The 18,800-nt window shown below is 45.4% G+C and overlaps 1 protein-coding gene across 1 annotated transcript in view; it reads right to left on the bottom strand.

The window, feature by feature from the left end:
* The window catches only part of znf408 (zinc finger protein 408), a 44,032-nt gene that overhangs the window by 13,831 nt on the left and 11,401 nt on the right, over positions 1–18,800 (bottom strand). Inside the window, exons 4-5 of the mRNA XM_039617807.1 lie at positions 15,035–15,234; positions 1,914–2,671 (exon numbers count right to left, since the gene is read on the bottom strand). Of these exons, the coding sequence (XP_039473741.1) occupies positions 1,914–2,671; positions 15,035–15,234 (958 nt within the window). The remainder of the gene's footprint in view (positions 1–1,913; positions 2,672–15,034; positions 15,235–18,800) is intronic.

Genomic DNA, 18,800 nt, shown 5'->3' with positions numbered 1-18,800 from the left:
GTTTTAGGAGTGACGGCGGTGTTCTGAGATGTGAGAGATTTGAGACGTTTAGCGCAAATCTTGTGTAGTTAGTGTGTAGTTAGTGTGTAGTTAGTGTGTAGTTAGTGTGTAGTGTAGTCAATAGTTTTGTTGTGTGTGTCAGAACAATGAGGCGGCTGCTGAATGTTACAGGTGTTACAGCAGTGATACAGGCCTGCAGGTATCAGGCTGTTGTTCTCCTTTATCTCATAGTGGACAGAAATTATTTTTTGGAGTGGCACAAATAATTTGTGTGGCATCAGATTTGATGCAGAACAGCTGATTGTTCTGTAAATAGTTTGAAATGTTTATTTAAAAAAACGCCTTGGCTGCATTAAAAAAAAACTTTGTTGTTTGCCAAACTGAGTTACTTTTTTGAAGTAGTAACTATATAATTAATTGCCCAACATTGGTCATTATATACTGTATTTTGCAGACAGAGTTACAGACTCTCTCCCAGACCACAGACTCATAATACAAGTCAGAGCTTTATGAAAAAAAAGAAAAAAAAGAAAGTTGTGTTTTCAAAATTGGAGTTCAAGTTATTTTTACTTCCAATAGTGTTAACATACTACACAGGTCATGAACAGGATTTTTTACATTTTCATTGTAAGTGGGCTAAAGCAGTTAATTAAAAGTAGTCTAACATAAATGTAAATGCTGTAATTTGATTATTTTAATAAACCATGTAACTTGGATGGATTAGATGCTGGCGTGACCACAGTGCACACGTCTGATGTCGCTCACAGTGGTCCAAGGGACGCTCAGGGAGTTTGTGTGTTCGCTCAGACACATGAAAGATTAGAGGGAACATTGGTGGAAACATTATGGGTTCGTGGAGTCAGACGTGGATCAAATATTGTGCAGTATTTTGAAGTTCACTAAACATAGATGTTTACATTTTTCATTTATTTTTTTATATTGCAAACATTTGCACTGTAATCAGTATTTGCACACTATTTTATATTATTTTTTGACAATCTTTAAAGCCGTTATTCAATACATTGTTATTGTTAAATAAATATCGTCAAATAATCCAGATCTCAATTTCAGTGAAAATAATCGTGATTATCATTTTTGCCATAATCGAGCAGCCCTAGTCTACAGCAACCTGTCTGTGGTTTAGCATCCAGAGTTTCCAAAAAATCTTACAAGTTGCTCTGACCCTGTACGGTCTCAGATGAATAACAGCACTTTGACTGGAAATTGCTGCAGTGACAATTTACTGCTTTTCAAGTCCTTTCTGTGGAAAAGTGCATTTAAGACCCTTTGTAAGGACCTCCATCCAACCTGATTATTCTCAAACTTCAGCTCATCGCAGACAAATTGCTGTACTGTGTATATACAGATCAGCCACAGCATTCTGATCACTACCTCAATCATTTGGATTTTGTATTCAAGAAATAAACAAGAGGAGAAAAGGGAGCAACTGGGTAAAAAAAAAAGAAAGGCATGAAATGAAGAAGAGCCTTTTAATCTGGTTCTAATAAAGTGTTTTCCAACTTTTTTTTATTTTTTAACACTACCTACACTAACACTTTACATCATTCAAATAAATACTTTTTTAAGCAGGCTTTTGTGCAGCCCCTCAGTTCACCCAGTGTCAGAAACAAGCTGATGTACTTCCATTCCCTCTCAGTATAAAACACCTTTCTTCTGATTGGTTGCTCCTTACGACATCATTCAAAGCCAAGACTGAAAACAACTGTCTGAAACAGAGCGTTTGGAACAATCTGAAGCCAGTGTCACAAGCTTTATTTGTATATAAGTGGGCTTCCTAACTATAATTATATTAACTATATTTAATATGTGCATTTACCATCATACGGTGTACTTATGAGATAAAATAAAGGAGTCAAAATAAAGGACTAGTCAGTAAGCTGACTGAGTGATACCTGATGAGCCTTGAAGCTTTCTGCTGACGTGTAGTTTTTCCCACACTCCTGGCAGGTGAAAGGCTTCTCATCCGTGTGACTGAACTGGTGTTTCTTCAAGTGGCCGATCTGGAAGAACCTTTTACCACATATGGGACACTTGTAGCGCCTCTCTCTGGTCTCTGAATGCCACATATGGGTGACTCCATTGGGACAAAGCGCTGCAGCCATCTCACCTTCTGGTATCTCTGTGGAGCTTTTTCCATCCTTGGTGGAGGTCTGGCTCTGTGCCTCTGGGCGTTTGGATGAGTCGGGGTGGGCATGGAGTCCCTTCACCCGGCTGTTCAGGCAATGAACCCGTCGGGGTTTAGCAGCCAGGCGGGAGCTGCAGCGGACAGGAGCGGCTGCAGGGAAGACTCTGGGCTCTGCCATTATTCCTTCAGCAGAGTTACAGTGTGGCTGACTGTCCACAGGAGACGGGACACGGTCTTTGCTACCAGTTGCTGCTGTGTCATCATCAGGTGTCCTGTCTGTTACACTGTCTGTGGTATCATCCTGCTGTCTGTCATAGTCTGGACTCGGCTCCGACAACACTCCCTTGACTCTCTTCCTCGCTTGTGTAATTGGGTGACTCCTCTCGATGCATCTTTTGGGGTTTCTATCTTCATCCTCTTCATCGTCCTGCATTTTCTCTTCCTGTTTGTTAACTGTCACTTCTTTATTGATTGACACACTGGCAGCTGTGGCTTCTGAGTGGTCTCTCTGCTCCACCTTGTCTCCTGACCAATAGAAATACAGTGAAGCTGTCAAAAACACCACAAATTATCTGTTTCCAGCTTTAAATATAGAGAAATCTGCTGCTGCTTTTCTCTGCCTTATATTATGGTAAACTGAATATTTTGAGGTTTTTATAATCTGAGTTGGAGAACAATCAGTCCCTGTTGCCTTTCAAAGGGGAGAGCACTTCCACACATGTATTTTAGTAGGAGGCTGTAGCTGGTTGCTTAGCCTACCTACCTACAATAAAGACACAGGTAACTAATACATCTCACAAACTAAACAAAGAGCTATAATCTGATTTTACAAAGGTTAACAAATCAGTCCATTTCGTATGCTAGGCTTAAACTAGTTGGCTTCCTGCTGTGGTTACCACAAGACAGTGGCTCTTAAGCAGTGTTGCCAACTTAGCGGCTTTGTCGCTATATTTAGCGAGTGTTCAGACCCCCTTAGCGACTTTTTTTCTAAAAAGGGACTAGCGACAAAACTGGCGACTTTTTCTGGTGTTAATGGAGACTTATTTATGACGGCTTTTTGATGTGAAAACGCGTATCGCTCTTCTCAACAAGCAGCGGGAGGTGTCATGGGCACCTCGCCCGTTCCAAAGCGCTCACGGGTGGAGGATAGTCCTCCCCTAGCTGCTATCAGGGCAGGAGATGTTCCCTTTCAGTCGATTCACTCGGTACAACACATAAGTATGGGATATCACGCCCTCGCGTGTCCTGGCTGAAGAAACCTTTATTCATGCCTTTAAGGCAGATGACGTGTGATGACACGCGCACGGCCCCGCCTGCACATATAGCCGCTGTCATCACAGTCATCCCTCAGTTCTTACGCTCTTCACCTCGCTGAGAACACCTCTGCTGAGTTGGGCTAGCTAGCTGCTGCTAGTTAGCTCCGTTGTCTGCCGACTTGAACTTAGCTTAACTGCCCCTGTTGGTGTTAGCCTCCACCGCCCAGTTGGTGTGTAGGCTGCCCGCGGAGCGCTAATTTCAAGTTTTTCCTGTGCAGCGTTTCGCTTTGCGTTTCGGAATGGACTCCAAACCGATGCGAGCAAAGCAGAAATCTTCTGTTCGCCCCTGTCCTCAGGGATGTGGTTTCTGTTTGCACGACAGCGACCAGCACAATGCCTGCCCTGTCTGCCTGGGGATCGCCCACGCTAGGAGAGCGTTGACGGAGCCCAGCCTGTGCGTTTTGTCGCCAGCTCCGCGCCGACCCTGGAAAGACGGGTAACGTTTGTGGAAAAAGTGCTGGGACGCTCGGCTGTCGCACGACATGACCCTCTCCTTTCCAAGTCTGGAGCCCCGGCTTCGTCCGAGTCCGAAGACGAGGATTTTCCGCTCGATGTCCCCGCAATTAGCTGGGCTGACCACATGGAATATGTTGATGGGTTAGCCGAGGACGAGCCGGAACCATGCAGGAGCGCTGACGGGCTTCAGCCTGGGTTGAAGCCAGCCAGCGCTCCCCAGGAAGACGATGACGTGCTGGACATCGGCCTGGACATCCATGGTTTGTCGGAGGATGAGCAGGAGGGCTCATTGTCGGCCCAATGTGCCGCCGCTGCTGCGCCGGTCGGCCACGATGACACCTCTCTTTTTTCCCTGTTTCGCCGCGCTGCTGAGAAGCTGCAGGTGGACTGGCCCTCTCCTCCGCCAGCTCAGAAGCCAAAAACTGCCTTCCCATGTTCCCAGACTTTCTCTGCGAGCTAACAGCATCATGGGACAAACCTCTGTCTACCCGCGTCACTGTGCCCGGCTATGGACAGTACATGGAGTTGGATGGTGCCGAGGGGGCTGGCTTAGCTAACCCACCCCCTATGGAGCCGTCTCTGGCTGCTTATCTGGCCCCGTCCCATAACCATGGTGTCGGCGGCCCCGCAACTCTGCCGTCCAAGCACTGCAGATTCTCTGCTTCGCAGCTGGAGAAGATTTATCGGGCTCAGACCGGCACTGCTCGCGCCATGAGCTCCGTCACCATGCTCCAGACGTACGAGGCAATGTGCCTGGCGGAGCATGGTTCCTGATGAAAGCCCTTTGGCACCTCTTCTTAACGAGGTCAGAGTCGCCACAGATTACATCCTCCATGCGTCTCGCTGTGCAGCGCTCTCCCTGGGCAGAGGGATGGCTTCGACAGTAGTGGCGCAGAGGCACCTGTGGCTGACCCTCTCTGACGTCCCGGATAGGGACAGAGCTGTATATCTGGATGCACCAGTGTCTGCGGCTGGGTTATTCGGACATTCACTTGAAGCCATTCAGGCTAGATTCGATCTGAGGAAGAAACAGACGGAAGCTCTGCGCGACATCATCCCCAGACGTCAGCCCAAGCCCAAGTCCGCAGCTAGCTCTCACAGGCCCGCCGCTCCTCTGCCGACTAGCAAGAGACCGGCGCCCACTGCTGAAGTGGGTGTGCCACCAGCGAGAGCACATCCTCCGGCCCGAGCTCCACGCCGAGGCCCACCCTCGGGCCCCCGGCGGGACCCGACGCCCAGGAGGAAGAAGCCTCAGCCCTCCTAGCTGTGGTTTCGAGTGGAGAAGGGGTCCAGCAGCAGGGAGACGCTGCTTTTACCCCTCTGTTGCCGCTCAAGAGGTGCCGCTTAAGTTCTGTTCAGGTTGTCAGCCCCAGAAGGCGCTGCACTTTCCTAACACAGTCTCCCAAGCACAAAACCCCTGCACACAAAATGCCTCAGGTAACTCCCTGTTCAGGTGTGTTAAATGTTCAGGTGACCACATCAAGTGTTCCCGCTGTTTTTCTTTGTTGTGCCTCCAACAAAATGTATGAATGTACATGTTCCCATGTTACAATCAATAAAGAGTGTTGTTTATTCTCAAACAATCACAAATGCTCAGCCTGCGGGCAGAATGAGCCAGGTCAGACACACTGGGGGACGACAACGCCCCGCCGACGGTGCTGCAGGTCAGCTGGCTGGCTGCTCGCTTCCCTCAGTGGCGCGCTTGCGCCCCCTCTCCGTGGGTGCTGCGAACTGTTGCCATGGGTTACCGGTTGCAGTTCCGGGTCAGTTCCTCGTTTCCAAAGAGTCGTAAACACGACTGTCAACACCGAGGCGGCCATGATACTCAGAGAGGAAATAAAGGCGCTATTGCAGAAAAGAGCAATACGAGTGGTCCCTGCTTCGGAGACAGACAAAGGTTGGTACAGCCGCTATTTTGTTGTTCCGAAAAGAGGGGGAGGGCTTCGTCCCATCCTCGACCTGCGAGTCTTGAACACGTATCTACGTACGTACAGGTTCAAGATGCTAACACTCAAACAGCTCTTGAATGCAGTCGGCCCTGGAGATTGGTTTGCGACAATCGATCTAACAGATGCTTATTTTCATGTGGCTATACACCCGAAACACAGGCAGTTTCTGAGGTTTGCATTCGAGGGCGTAGCCTACGAATACCTAGTGCTGCCATTCGGGCTGTCGCTCGCTCCTCGCACCTTTACGAAATGTGCCGAAGCAGCGCTAGCGCCCCTCAGAGAGAGAGGCATCCGCATCTTAGCCTACCTAGACGACTGGGCTCTCGTAGCTTGCTCCAGAGAGCAGGCGGAGACACAGCTGTCACTGGTTCTGTCACACATTCAGACACTGGGGTTCTCTGTGAACTTTCAAAAGAGCTCGCTAATCCCGAGTCAGCAGATTTCTTTCCTCGGTTTGGAAATATGCTCGCTTTGCAGCAGCCAAGACGTTTGTCGGAGCACAGAGTGGCGCGTTTCATCGCTGCCTCGCTCAGTTTCAGCTGGGACGCAGACTGCGTTTCCAGACGATATTACGCTTGTTGGGCATGATGGCATCTATGATCACCGTAGTGCCACTTGGACTGTGAAAAAGGGGAGCGTTTCAACGCTGGACTCTCTCTCACCGCCTGTGTGCATCGCGTCACCTCCGGAGGAGGCTGCCGGTAACCGCGTCTTGCATACTAGCTCTCCGTCCTTGGAGGGAGCCCAGGCTGCTGCATCAGGGCTCTCGGATTGGGAGGGTGTTGTTTCGCAAGGTGGTGTCCACAGATGCTTCCCTAAGAGGGTGGGGAGCGCTGTGCAAGGGTGCATCAGTGAGAGGGATCTGGTCCGCAGTTCAGCGCCAGCTACACATCAACCACTTAGAGCTGTTAGCAGTGTTCTTAGCTCTAAAGCATGGACGGACAATTCAACAGTGGTGTCTTACATAAACAGGCAGGGAGGAACACGCTCTCTTCCCCTGTTGAAGCTGTCTCGCTCTCTGCTGTTATGGTGCAGTGTTCATTTTCTGTCTCTGAGAGCCACCCATGTCCCGGGCCACCTGAACCTGGGGCCGGACCTTCTCTCCAGGGGGGGTCCTCTGGTGAGAGAATGGAGGTTACACCCGTTAATAGTGGCTCAGATTTGGGATCTATTTGGCAAGGCGCAAATAGATCTTTTTGCTTCCAGGGTAAATACTCACTGCCCCCTGTTCTTCTCCATAATCGACCACGATGCACCCTTGGGCTTGGACGCGCTTGCGCACCAATGGCCAGACGTGCTCCTGTATGCATTTCCCCCAGTGGAAATGATATCTCCAGTTCTAGAGAGAGTGCGTCGGCATTCCTCTCTCTGATTCTAGTGGCCCCTTGGTGGCCCACAAGGTCGTGGTATGCAGAGATAATCAGCCTGCTAGCAGCGAGTCCTTGGCAGCTTCCTCTCCGCAGGGACCTCCTCTCTCAGGCGGGAGAAGTGTTTCATCCGCGCCCAGATCTGTGGCGCCTTCATGCTTACCTGCTGAGAGGCTAAACTTGATTGCTAAGGGTTTGCCACCTAGTGTGATAGCGACAATCCAGAGCGCTAGGGCCTCATCTACTAGAGGCTTGTACGCTTACAAATGGCGAGCCTTCGAGCAATGGTGCCAGGACCGCCACACTCTCCCATTTCAGTGCTCTATTGTGGATGTTTTGACATTCCTGCAGGAGCTGCTGGATAAGGGCCTTTCATTTTCGACAATTAAGGTTTATTTAGCAGCTATATCTGCTTGTCATATTGGCTTTGACGGGTGACACCAGGTGCACATCCCCCGCCATACGTTTTCTGAAAGGGGTTCACCGGCTGAGACCCGTGCTTAAGTCCAGTGTCCCTGCTTGGGACTTGTCTTTGGTGCTGGAGGCCCTTTGTAGCCCCCGTTTGAACCCATCGAGTCTGTGGATATGAAATTTCTTTCATATAAGACTCAGATTACTTCTCGCTTTGGCTCGCAAAGCGAGTGGGTGACCTTCATGCGCTGTCCATGCATCCCGCCTGCACACAGTTTTCTCCTGATGGCCACAAGGTCGTATTGCGTCCAAATGCTGCCTATTTTCCCAAGATCATGCCTGCATCTTATAGCTCAATGGAGTTTGAATTGCTGAGCTTTTGCTCCCCTCCTTTTGCATCTGAGGAGCAGAGGAGGATGCATTCTCTTTGTCCAGTGCGTGTGCTACGCACCTACATTGAGCGCACTCAGAATGTGCGTTTATGTGATCAGCTGTTTGTCTGCTTCGCCAATCCAAATAGAGGTAGATCTCTGTCCAAACAGAGGCTGTCCCACTGGATTATAGAAGCTATCTCACTGGCATACGGCACCAGAGGTCTTGCTTTGCCCCCACGGGTGAGAGCTCATTCCACCAGGGGATGGCAACCTCATGGGCTCTTTTTAAAGGGGTGCCTATAGCTGATATTTGTGCGGCAGCTAGTTGGGCATCACCGCACACTTTTGTGCAGTTTTATCGGTTGGACGTTACAGCCCCTTCGGTGGCTCATACTGGCCTGCATTTGTATAGCGCTTTACTCAGTCCCTAAGGACCCCAAAGCGCTTTACACTACATTCAGTCATTCACCCATTCACGCACACATTCACACACTGGCAATGGCAAGCTACATTGTAGCCACAGCTGCCCTGGGACACACTGACAGAGGCGAGGCTGCCGGACACTGGCGCCACCGGGCCCTCTGACCACCACCAGTAGGCAAAGATGGGGTTAGTATCTTGCCCAAGGATAGTTGGTATGCAGCCAGGAGGCAGCCTGGGATCGAACCACCGACCTTCTGATTAGTGGCTGACCTGCTCTGCCACCTGAGCCACAGCCACCCACCACAGCTACTGTCCTTTCTGCTGGGTCTACCACTCACTAAGGAAGTGGTGGCCCGATTCCGGTTCGGTGGCTGCTCTGCGGGGCGTGTATATATGTCCCATACTTATGTGTTGTACCGAGTGAATCGACTGAAAGGGAATGAATAGTTATGTCTATAACTTCTGTTCCCTGAAGGAGAGGAACGAGGTATAACACAAGGTGGCCCCACTGAGCAGTTTGGCTCGGTGAAGAGCGGCTATCGAACTGAGGGATGACTGTGACGACAGCGGCTATATGTGCAGGCGGGGCCGTGCACGTGTCATCACACATCATCTGCCTTAAAGGCGTGAATAAAGGTTTCTTCAGCCAGGACACGCGAGGGCGTGATATCCCATACTTATGTGTTGTACCTCGTTCCTCTCCTTCAGGGAACAGAAGTTATAGACATAACTATTCGTTCACACCTATGCGTCCAAACGGCAAATGAATTGCGCATAAGCGAAGCCGCTGTTCCCGCACTGACTGTCAGGCAGTCAGTTTTTTTTTTTAACTGTTATGCTGTTTTGTGGATCACAAGGTTTGAATCTACTTATAAACACACACACACACACAAAGTAACTCCACCAGAGTGCCTATTTCGGGTCACTTTTGCCGGTCCAAACCCAGATAAAGGAGCAGGGTTGGAATTGTGACATTAAAAAAAATATATATTGCTAAAAGAAATTTAATTTGTAGTTCTAAATATATTCTAAATGCATTTAGGACGTTTTTTACTCACTTTATGTCTCTTCCACGATGTTATTTTTCTTGCATGATCAATTATGCAAATTAGGAGATGACATCATTTAACGACTTCTAGCAACTTTTAGGACAGCCAATAGCGATTTTCCTTACTGAGGAGTTGGCAACACTGCTCTTAAGCTAGTTCTTCCCCTGCCTCCAGTAATTATGCTAAGCTAAGCTAACAGGCTACTGATGGCAGCTTCAGGAAGAGGAAAGTGCTGTCAACTTTATCATCTAAGCATGAATAAAATCATATTATTTTGGAAACATCGTTTTACTGTACAGCATAAATGTCAGTGTTAAATTATTCTTTACTACATTGCTCAATTATCACATAATTTTTAACAAGCTATTGTTAGCTCATTCTGGCTAATGTAGCAATTGGTTAAAACGTCTAGAATTCAGAACTACCAGATTTCACACACTGCAGCACTTTTTACATTTTGTATTGCAAAACTATGCCATGTGTGTAAGAAGTTAAACATGGGGGACTGCAGCTGTGCCTTTCTCCCATATTAATCCTCCTGTCGTCAGTATGGACAGTGCTCATCGTAGCCTTCTTTTTTCCTACCGTGCTCACTGTATTCTCAGTAAAAAATCAAATATATCTTTACATTAAAGATGGACATAGTCATTGCCATGACGCCCACTGAACTGTGGCTGTCACCATGTCAGGTTTTAAACAAGATGGCAGGATTATGGTATGGATCTCACTCAGAAATCAATAATCTATGGGCTCAAATTGTGGTCATAAATATTTTGTACTTGTAAATCAGGATTTGTATGTGTAAAAAGAATTTGTGTGTGGACTTAGCCAAAAAAATACGTGTGAAACTCTGCACTCAAGTTTCAAGTTACAAGTACGAATTTTGGTCCTATTTTTCTTCCTTTCATCTGATTGGCCAATGTCATGTCAATCACAAATTTAACTATCCAATCAGAGAACAGATGGGTTTGGCTATTGGAGGGTTGCTTTATGGAGCTTCAGGTCCTTTAAGGGAATAAATGCCCTTTTACATGCCAGCCCAGCGTTTTCCTTCATCACCTCGAAGGAAAACAGTCTGTGGTGGTCAGAGTTTGGTGATTTTTGTGTCACAGGTTTACGTGCTTAATACAGGGACCTCCAGAGCCTTTTCAACAGCGCTGTGGACCTCAGGGAGCGGGGGGCAGTGTTGTGGAAATGACACAGTCTTCACTAGTGGGGATAGTTACAAAGCTTTCTTCGTTATGAATTAGCATACATGTTTTTTGTGAACATTTGAAGAACCAGCAAAAAAAACAGAAACTCTTGTAGAGGACAAAGTCAGAGATAGAAACGACAAGGAGCAGGTGCATCTAGTACAGGTAGAGCTGCTGCAAAACCCACAGAGCTCAGCAGCCAGCGCAACAAATTCTGGATCCTTTGCTTTTAGTTAGCATTAGCAGCACATGCTGCGTCCGATGTGAAAGGACCTTTATGCTGCGCACTGTGACTCACAGCAATGGTCCCGGGTCAGCCCTGACTTTGTGTTAAACTAATCCTAAAGTAATAATGGTATTTCTAACCACTGACATACCACAACTTTATCCTTTCAACAGCTGCTGAAAGTTAGGGGACCTAGCTGCTATCGGATATTTATATAGAGATCCTCCAGCTTCAAACTGTATTACCCTTCAAGGACCTGCAGTTCAAAAAAGCGCCCCTCCGACAGCCAAACCCATCTGTTCTCTGATTGGATTGTTACATTTGTGATTGACATGACATTGGCCAATCAGATGACAGGAAGAAAAATAGGGTCAAAATTCGTACTTGTAACTTGAAACTTGAGTGCAGTAACTTGAAACTTGAGTGCAGAGTTTCACACGTATTTTTTGGCTAAGTCCACACACAAATCTTTTTTACAAACACACAAATTCTTTTTACACATACAAATCCTGATTTACAAGTACACAATATTTATGACCACAATTTGAGCCCATAATAATCGTTCACAGAGCACAACCTCAATCTACTTTGATCCTTTATACACATCCTGTGGCTGACATTCATTCAATTTGTGCAACACTGCTGTGCCCATAAATGTCACCTCTGCTGACACGGCTCGGTAATCTGGTAAAGTTCCAAACATTAAAGATTCCGGTTGTCCAGCCTGTACGCCCAAAGACCGGATTTCAAAATGCACACATCAGGTTGACTGTAAAGTAGGACTTTAACTTAAGGGGGGCAAAAACATTTAAACCTTATTTTGGGGCCACAGTGCCAAACTTTATGTTTTACTGCACTGGTAATTCTACACACGCAGTTTTTATTTTCCACTGACTGAGATTATACTCATAATAATTGTTGGTAAATTAGGTTTTCTGGACTCATAAACATAAATACTCCAATTTATGAAACTAACCCACTGGCAGTTGTCTCCTCAGCCATTCTACTCAGTGACTTGAACATGATGTGTACTCAGGAAAAACTAAACTTAACAGTAAATGTTTATGCTGTGCTTCTAAAGCCTTTTTTCCACATTCACTGCAGCCCTGTGTAGACTTGACAGAGAGGCGTGTGAGGATGCCAGAGGTACCTCAGCCAGTCTTTAACCTAGCAAATGTTCACTTGTTAGTACAAAGTGATGATGGTGATGGTTTGCAACTTTGCTGTCACTGACAGCCCAGTTATTTAAGCTCTCACATTTATGTCACTTTTCTAAAGTAACTGAAGTCTGAATGTTAGAACAGTTTTTGTATCCTAGCAACAATGAGCGCTTGACAGAAGTGCTCAGAAAATGAGGTCGTAGGCACTTAACACTCAACACGGAAACAGCAGCCTGTGGACACGAGCCCATCAGGAAAATAACTCTGTTCAACAAGTGCAGCACAAGAAAAGCTAAGCTGTTGTAACCGTCTGTCTTTTATCTCTGCACTGCAGTGAAACATGGACTAAACCAGCTTCAGAACTAATGCCTAAATCCTGCAAAGCTTTTGTGCCTCAATTGTATCTGTATCACTGTATTTATGTTAATGTTGTGCCTTTATGTCCTAAATATCCACCGAGCACCGCTGTGCTGTCCGTGCGCTAATTAGGTTTAGAAACAAATGTCTCTATTGCATTTAATGACTTATAAACCCATATCTAGACAAACACATACTACTTATGTACAGTAGCTGTCTGTTTTATGATTTGCTTGCTCTGTTTTTCTTCGGGAAGGATTTCAAATATTTGCCATCTATTTCATTGCTTACCTTTGTTCTTTCATTATTTCTTGTTCAGTTTAATTCCTTTGTACTCATTATTATAATCTTTATATTGCAATTTTCTTTCCCCCTTCTAAATCTAATTACTATCTGCCACCACAACAATGTAACCTCCCTGCAGGGATCAATTGCTTTTATCTTATTATCTTTCATTTAGCATTCAAAATTGTCTTGGAAATGCATTTGAGATTTATAACTTCAGCCTGAATCAACACACGACAGAAGCACAAGTTTAATAAGACATCCACAGTCTGGTGCTTTTGGGTATTTTCTGCATGAAGCTCCTCCTCAGCGTCCCATCGATCACAGCATATAGCACATCACTCCTCCACAAACCATAAATAATAAAAGATAAGCAGAGCCGGAGAGCATATTATTGTCTCTAAAACAAATAAGCTCAACATTTTTTCCTTCCATGTTCCCTTTTAATTAATACATTCTGTGCTCCAGATTTTTTTTACATCTACTAATTATTAATCCCGAGCTTCCATCCTAGTTTTCAGTGACTTTTATCCAACTGCAGAGATTTTTCAGCGTGCACTTCTTGGCTGAAACTAAATGATGCTGTTAAACATGAAATAATGTTGACATAGAAGCTGAGACATTCAAGTCTCAGACCCAGGCCCTGCAGGTGAAGCACATGAATCAGTATAGAGAGAAAACTGCACCTTACCCACTAGAACTTCTGTTTGGCCCACTTCACAACAACAGCTATATGAAGTACAAGAAGTACTCCAAGTACTCCAAGAGTACGAGTATTTCCAGCAAATGTGTCTGATTTGTTAACTCATCTTGACATTTGCAAAGGATTGGATACACAAAGATATATCTATGTAACTTTACCCAGAAACCATCCACCTAGGTGTGCTCGTTTATGCAACTTTACAGTCAGTCGATCATGTGGTTCTGGTATAATACATAAACTCTTACAGATACAGATCAGGAGCCACAGATACACGAACATCTAATATCTGAAAGGGCAGAATGCTATCGCAGACTTTAACTATGACAGGCTGGTTTCTGATGCTGCTGATCTCCTGGGATCTTCATCGCAGCATCCATTCAGCAGCAGCAATGAAATGTCTTGTTCATGAGAAGCATTAGGAACTCAGATCACGACTCTTTCTAACAGCACTAAGCAGAGACAGACACACAACGGCTGAGTACAGAAACAGTAAGCTGCAGTGGGTTTAAGCTCAACGAAACTAGACTGCTGAGGAGTGGAAATAAGGAGACTTTACTGCTAAAAGTCATTTTATGAATTGAATCCACATATCATTATAACAACAGGCTGATGCTTGTGTTACAGTGTTTTTAACATTAGAAAGATCAGCATAACGAGACAATCTCTCCAACAGCCTGTTGATGTCACCACAGCTTTTCTTTGGCCAGACGACCTGATTAAAAACAATCTTCTTTTGGCTAATGCTTAGCCTAGCTTAGTGTAACTTAACTTGTTTGCAAGAAAGCCACATCTGTTTTTTTATTTGTCATTATGTAGAGTTTGTAGCTAGCTGCTCACTGTTGGATTTTAAAGAGAGCATTAAGGCGATGCATTCAAAAGCAGCATAAGCATCATATCCCTTGGATTTTCACAGAAACCACATGATTCAGACAGACGTAACGAGCTAATACGAAGGCCACATGAAGCTGGGAGGTCTGTAGTGGCTAACTCTGCAGAAAGTCTGCAAATCTGCCTCGACACTGCTCATTTTACAGGGCCCACCGCCTCGTGGCTGAGCTGCTTTTGTTCCCAGTCAGGAATATTCAGTAGCGAGGACATTTTGTGACTGGACAGGTGGCATCCTATCACGGCACAGATGCTTGATTTTACGTACTTGTGACCATTGAAGTGATTGGAAGACCTGAATTCAATGACCTGGATGTGATTTTACATACAGCCTTCACAGCCTAATGAGCCACTCATTCATTTCCATGACTAACTGCAGCTTAAGAAGAAAGACGTTCTCTAGGACTGGTGAGGGACAAACCCGAGCGAAAAAGAGGATAAATATTGGATTTGAAACTGTTAGTGAAACAGAAACTCTTCCTTGCAGATGACAGAAGATGTTGGTCTCTGTGTTAAATAGATAAATAACCCTTTGATCATCTCATATATTAAATGTATTTTAATTGGCTGTGATTTTATTTTAACATGCTACAAAGTTCTGTGACGATGCAGTTAAAAAAGACAACTACAGATCTGAGTAAAAAGCCAACTGAGGAATCTGACAATGGGTGTAAAAGCTCGAATATTCCTGATATAACATAAATGATAGACTCTGACTCTGTTCTTGCTCTCACCTGTATGTCCAGCGGAGTCACCACGAACATGTGAACACATTTTTCCCACGCTGTCACCGTACAGCAGCAGCTCTGTTCCCGGCTGGATGTCCCGACACAGACGCAGACGGACATCCACACACTCGCCCTCACACACATCCCCACACACACACTGCACCGCCACGTTCTGCTGGGCTCTGCTTGGTGCCTGGCAGGCAAAGCTGGGGGAATTCAACAGAAATACACACTAAAGAAAAATGTATATAATCAGAGAAACTCCCAGAATTTGTATTGCATTATTGCATCTGATTACTGAGAATTAGGGCAAAAAGGCTGAATGCCGATATAATGTATGTGAGGTGATGCATAATGTGGCAGCAGAGTCTATTTGATTACTCTTTATTTGCTTTGTCTGTGTTTGAGTCTCTGATGACCCATCGCAGGAGACAAGATGGTAATATTTGTGTTTCCAGTCAGTGAGAGAAAAATGGTCCAGTTTTCAATCAGGGAACCGTGGAGTACACAGCCTGCAGGAGGAGGTAATGTGGACGACATGCAGGCTGCAGCACTGAAAAAACAAACCACACTCAGTGTGGTAGAAACTTCCAGAATAGAGGGAGATGGCTGAGGAACGGGAAGTTTCAAATAGTGATGCAGGAGCCATTCCAGCATCCAGATGTTGAACGTGATGGTGCTTTATACGAAAAGCTGAACATTATCTGAACACTTCAACACATCTAAGCAGTTTGTCAAAATCTCTCACTTGTGATGGTTTCTACCTCAGCAGCACCAAATATCTGTTTCAGTTTGCAGCTGCAGCAGGAGCCTGTGGTGTTAGGGACAGCTGATTCCCCATCACACAGCGAACACGCCTCCACCCAGGCTGCCACTCTCCTTCCATGCCACGCATTGAACACGTATCTGAGTCTAGTAGAATATCTAAGCGTGAATATTTTCAGGAGAAAATCAACATCTCCCAGTTTGTCTTGTTTCTGCTTCTATTGTATAAGTCACGATGGTAAAATCCAGACTCAAGGCTTACTGAACCAAATCACAATCAATCAGAATACTTTAATTATAAATTACACTGAATGTGACATTGAATCACATCACCTCCATGCATGGTGGATATTCACGGATCCACTCAATGAATATTACACAGACTTTAGCTGTGTCCAAATTCATGGGCTGCATGCTCCTGAGGACGCATTTGTAGACCGATTACGTCACCGCGACGCGCCGAAGGCTGTCCAAATTCGTAGACTCTGTCGCTACCCGATCCGTACCGGAAACCTGATCGGTACCCCGCATGCGCAAATCTTACGTCACTTCCTCTCTTTGCCAGCATTGCGACATTCAATATATTTGAATGGTACAGTTAGCGCCCAGTTAGCTCCTAGCATTTCTCAACAGCTCTGCCTCCTTTTCGACTACCGGGACATTTAAACAATGGATAATCCGTATACAAACAAATTCATGCTTTTCTCCTCAACAGACAGCGTCCCCCGATTGAACAAAAGCTCCCTAAAATAATAAGAATGGCGCCTAATTACAGACTTAATAATACAGACTTTGTAATAGGTCACGTGAAGATTCATCAGCCAGATTAAGTGTTTACTGACAATTGACAGTGATAGCGGACATCATCATCACTATTCCAATCAATCCTTCCACACAGACAAGCATAAACACACTCGACTATCGCTAAATCAAATTTAACACGCATTTGAAATGACGCTAATTCAGTTTATAACAGGGTTCATTCGCTCGGTCAGCAGGTGGCGGTATCCTCGTACACTGGGGAGTAAACTGCTATTAAACGAACAGAAGAAGAAGAAAACATCTGCACATGCGCGGTAACGGATCGGGTAGACCCGATTTGTACGGTCGGACTGTGCACATGCGCAGTAAGGATCGGGAGTCCTGATCCGTAACTATCTTTTTATTTTTCGTTTTGTCTACATTGTACTGAAATGCTTCATTATTGCAAACATTTGAAGATATACTTATTATTCTTAACATCTTAACAGATACTCTGACCCGTAACTATCGTGAAACGCTTCGACCGGAAGTAGACACCTTTCGCGCATGCGGGGTACCGATCGGGTTTCCGGTACAGATCGGGTAGTGACAGACTCCTCCGAATGCAGCTGACAAATGCGTCCTCCTTTTCCCCGAATTTGAAGGATGGGTCGGGTGTGTCCTTCGTGGCCCACCATATCCCAGAATTCAGAGCGCGGCCCAGCCAAACTCCAGTTTCCGGCAATGGCGGCCGCTACTAAGTTTTAAAATTACTTTTATTAATCTTTCTGGGTCACAAAATAAACTTTTAACATATTTTCAGGCGAGAATGTAGCTGTGTAAACTTCAAATATCTGCTCGGTTTATCAAGGTATCACATATTTGGAAAAGTGCTTCGACGTTTTCGGAGACGTCTGTTACCCACCAGCTCGATAGCTAGCCGAGAGCTCGAGGGTCACTGAAGCCACCGAGAACGGCACAACTCCCGGCACATCATTTTCAGATCACCGCGGACTTTCGCTACTCAGGTTAAATGTAATATATAAGTCACTTAGACAACCTAAAAATGCTATTGTTTGGCTTTTTTCAGTCTTTTATTTGTTCGTGAGTAAATTGGTTTGGCTGAGATTAAAGTTATTAGATTAGATTAGATAAAATAAAACTTTATTAATCCCCCGGGTGGGTTCCTCCTTGGTTTTTACACCACTGAATAAACGTCAAACAGAAAACTGATTAAACAGAAGTATGAGACGGTCGAGAGTTTACGCCAGTGTCCTGTTATATTTTAGATAGCAAGGAGCAGACGGCCGAGTTTATTAAACTCCACCGAGACAGCGGTGACGCTGATCAGAAGGCTAGACCGTCCATTTCACAGCCGTTTACTTCCGGCCTACCCGACCTTCTGAGGACCCGGCCCACGTAGACCGCGAAGGCCGGGTCCTCAGGAGGATGCAGCCCATGAATTTGGACACAGACTTTGTGTCCTTGACCATGAGGTTTGTGCTGAAATATGTTAACAGTTATTACCTGCTGCACTGTCATGAATTATAATAACATTATTAGCCTTTAGTGCAATCATTCAATGTCCCGCATTTGAATAAGCAATTATTAATATTTTACCATTTTATTTCCCTGGTACATGGAAATTATCACGCTAACTTGTGTTATTTTTATACAGCGTGTATTTGGCTTTTTTAAACTACTTCTGCCACCAAATAAAACGTTCCTGATGAAATAAAGGGACGTTGCATTTAAGGAAGTCCCGCCTGTTCAGCCTCCTCTGTTTTACTGGGTGATCCGTCCTGAGCTCAGTCACTGTGCATCTGAAGTCCAAATGTGATACTGGACAAAGTAGGTAACCCTCACAATGAATACAGCCTGTGACTTTTTAAGAAATGCAACTCTGTACTGTTAGCATGCTAGCATTGTCTGTGGGACAACGTTAGCACGCTAGCATTGTCTGTGGGACAACGTTAGCATGCTAATGTTACCTTCTGGACAAAGAACCAATGTAAATAAACTTCTGGTCAACCACAAGTTATGATGTTGCTAGTTGGTTAAACTACTCATTAGTTTTTTTTGTTGATTTAACGTACACCAGCCGATAATGGTTGTAAGATGTTAGCAGCCACATGCTAGCAGGCAGACAGCAGCAACGCCTAGCTCCTTTTCTTTGTGACAGGAAGTTGTAAACATGGCATTCATATAACCAACCAGACCGATGTGTAACCACACTGACTGCAGGGTTTGCCACACTGGCATTGGC

The sequence above is a fragment of the Oreochromis aureus genome, linkage group 1 (assembly GCF_013358895.1).
Source record: "Oreochromis aureus strain Israel breed Guangdong linkage group 1, ZZ_aureus, whole genome shotgun sequence".
NCBI classification, from domain to species: Eukaryota; Metazoa; Chordata; class Actinopteri; order Cichliformes; family Cichlidae; genus Oreochromis; species Oreochromis aureus.
The sequence above is the reverse complement of the archived record's forward strand: the minus strand, read 5'-3'. Positions and strand labels throughout refer to the sequence as shown.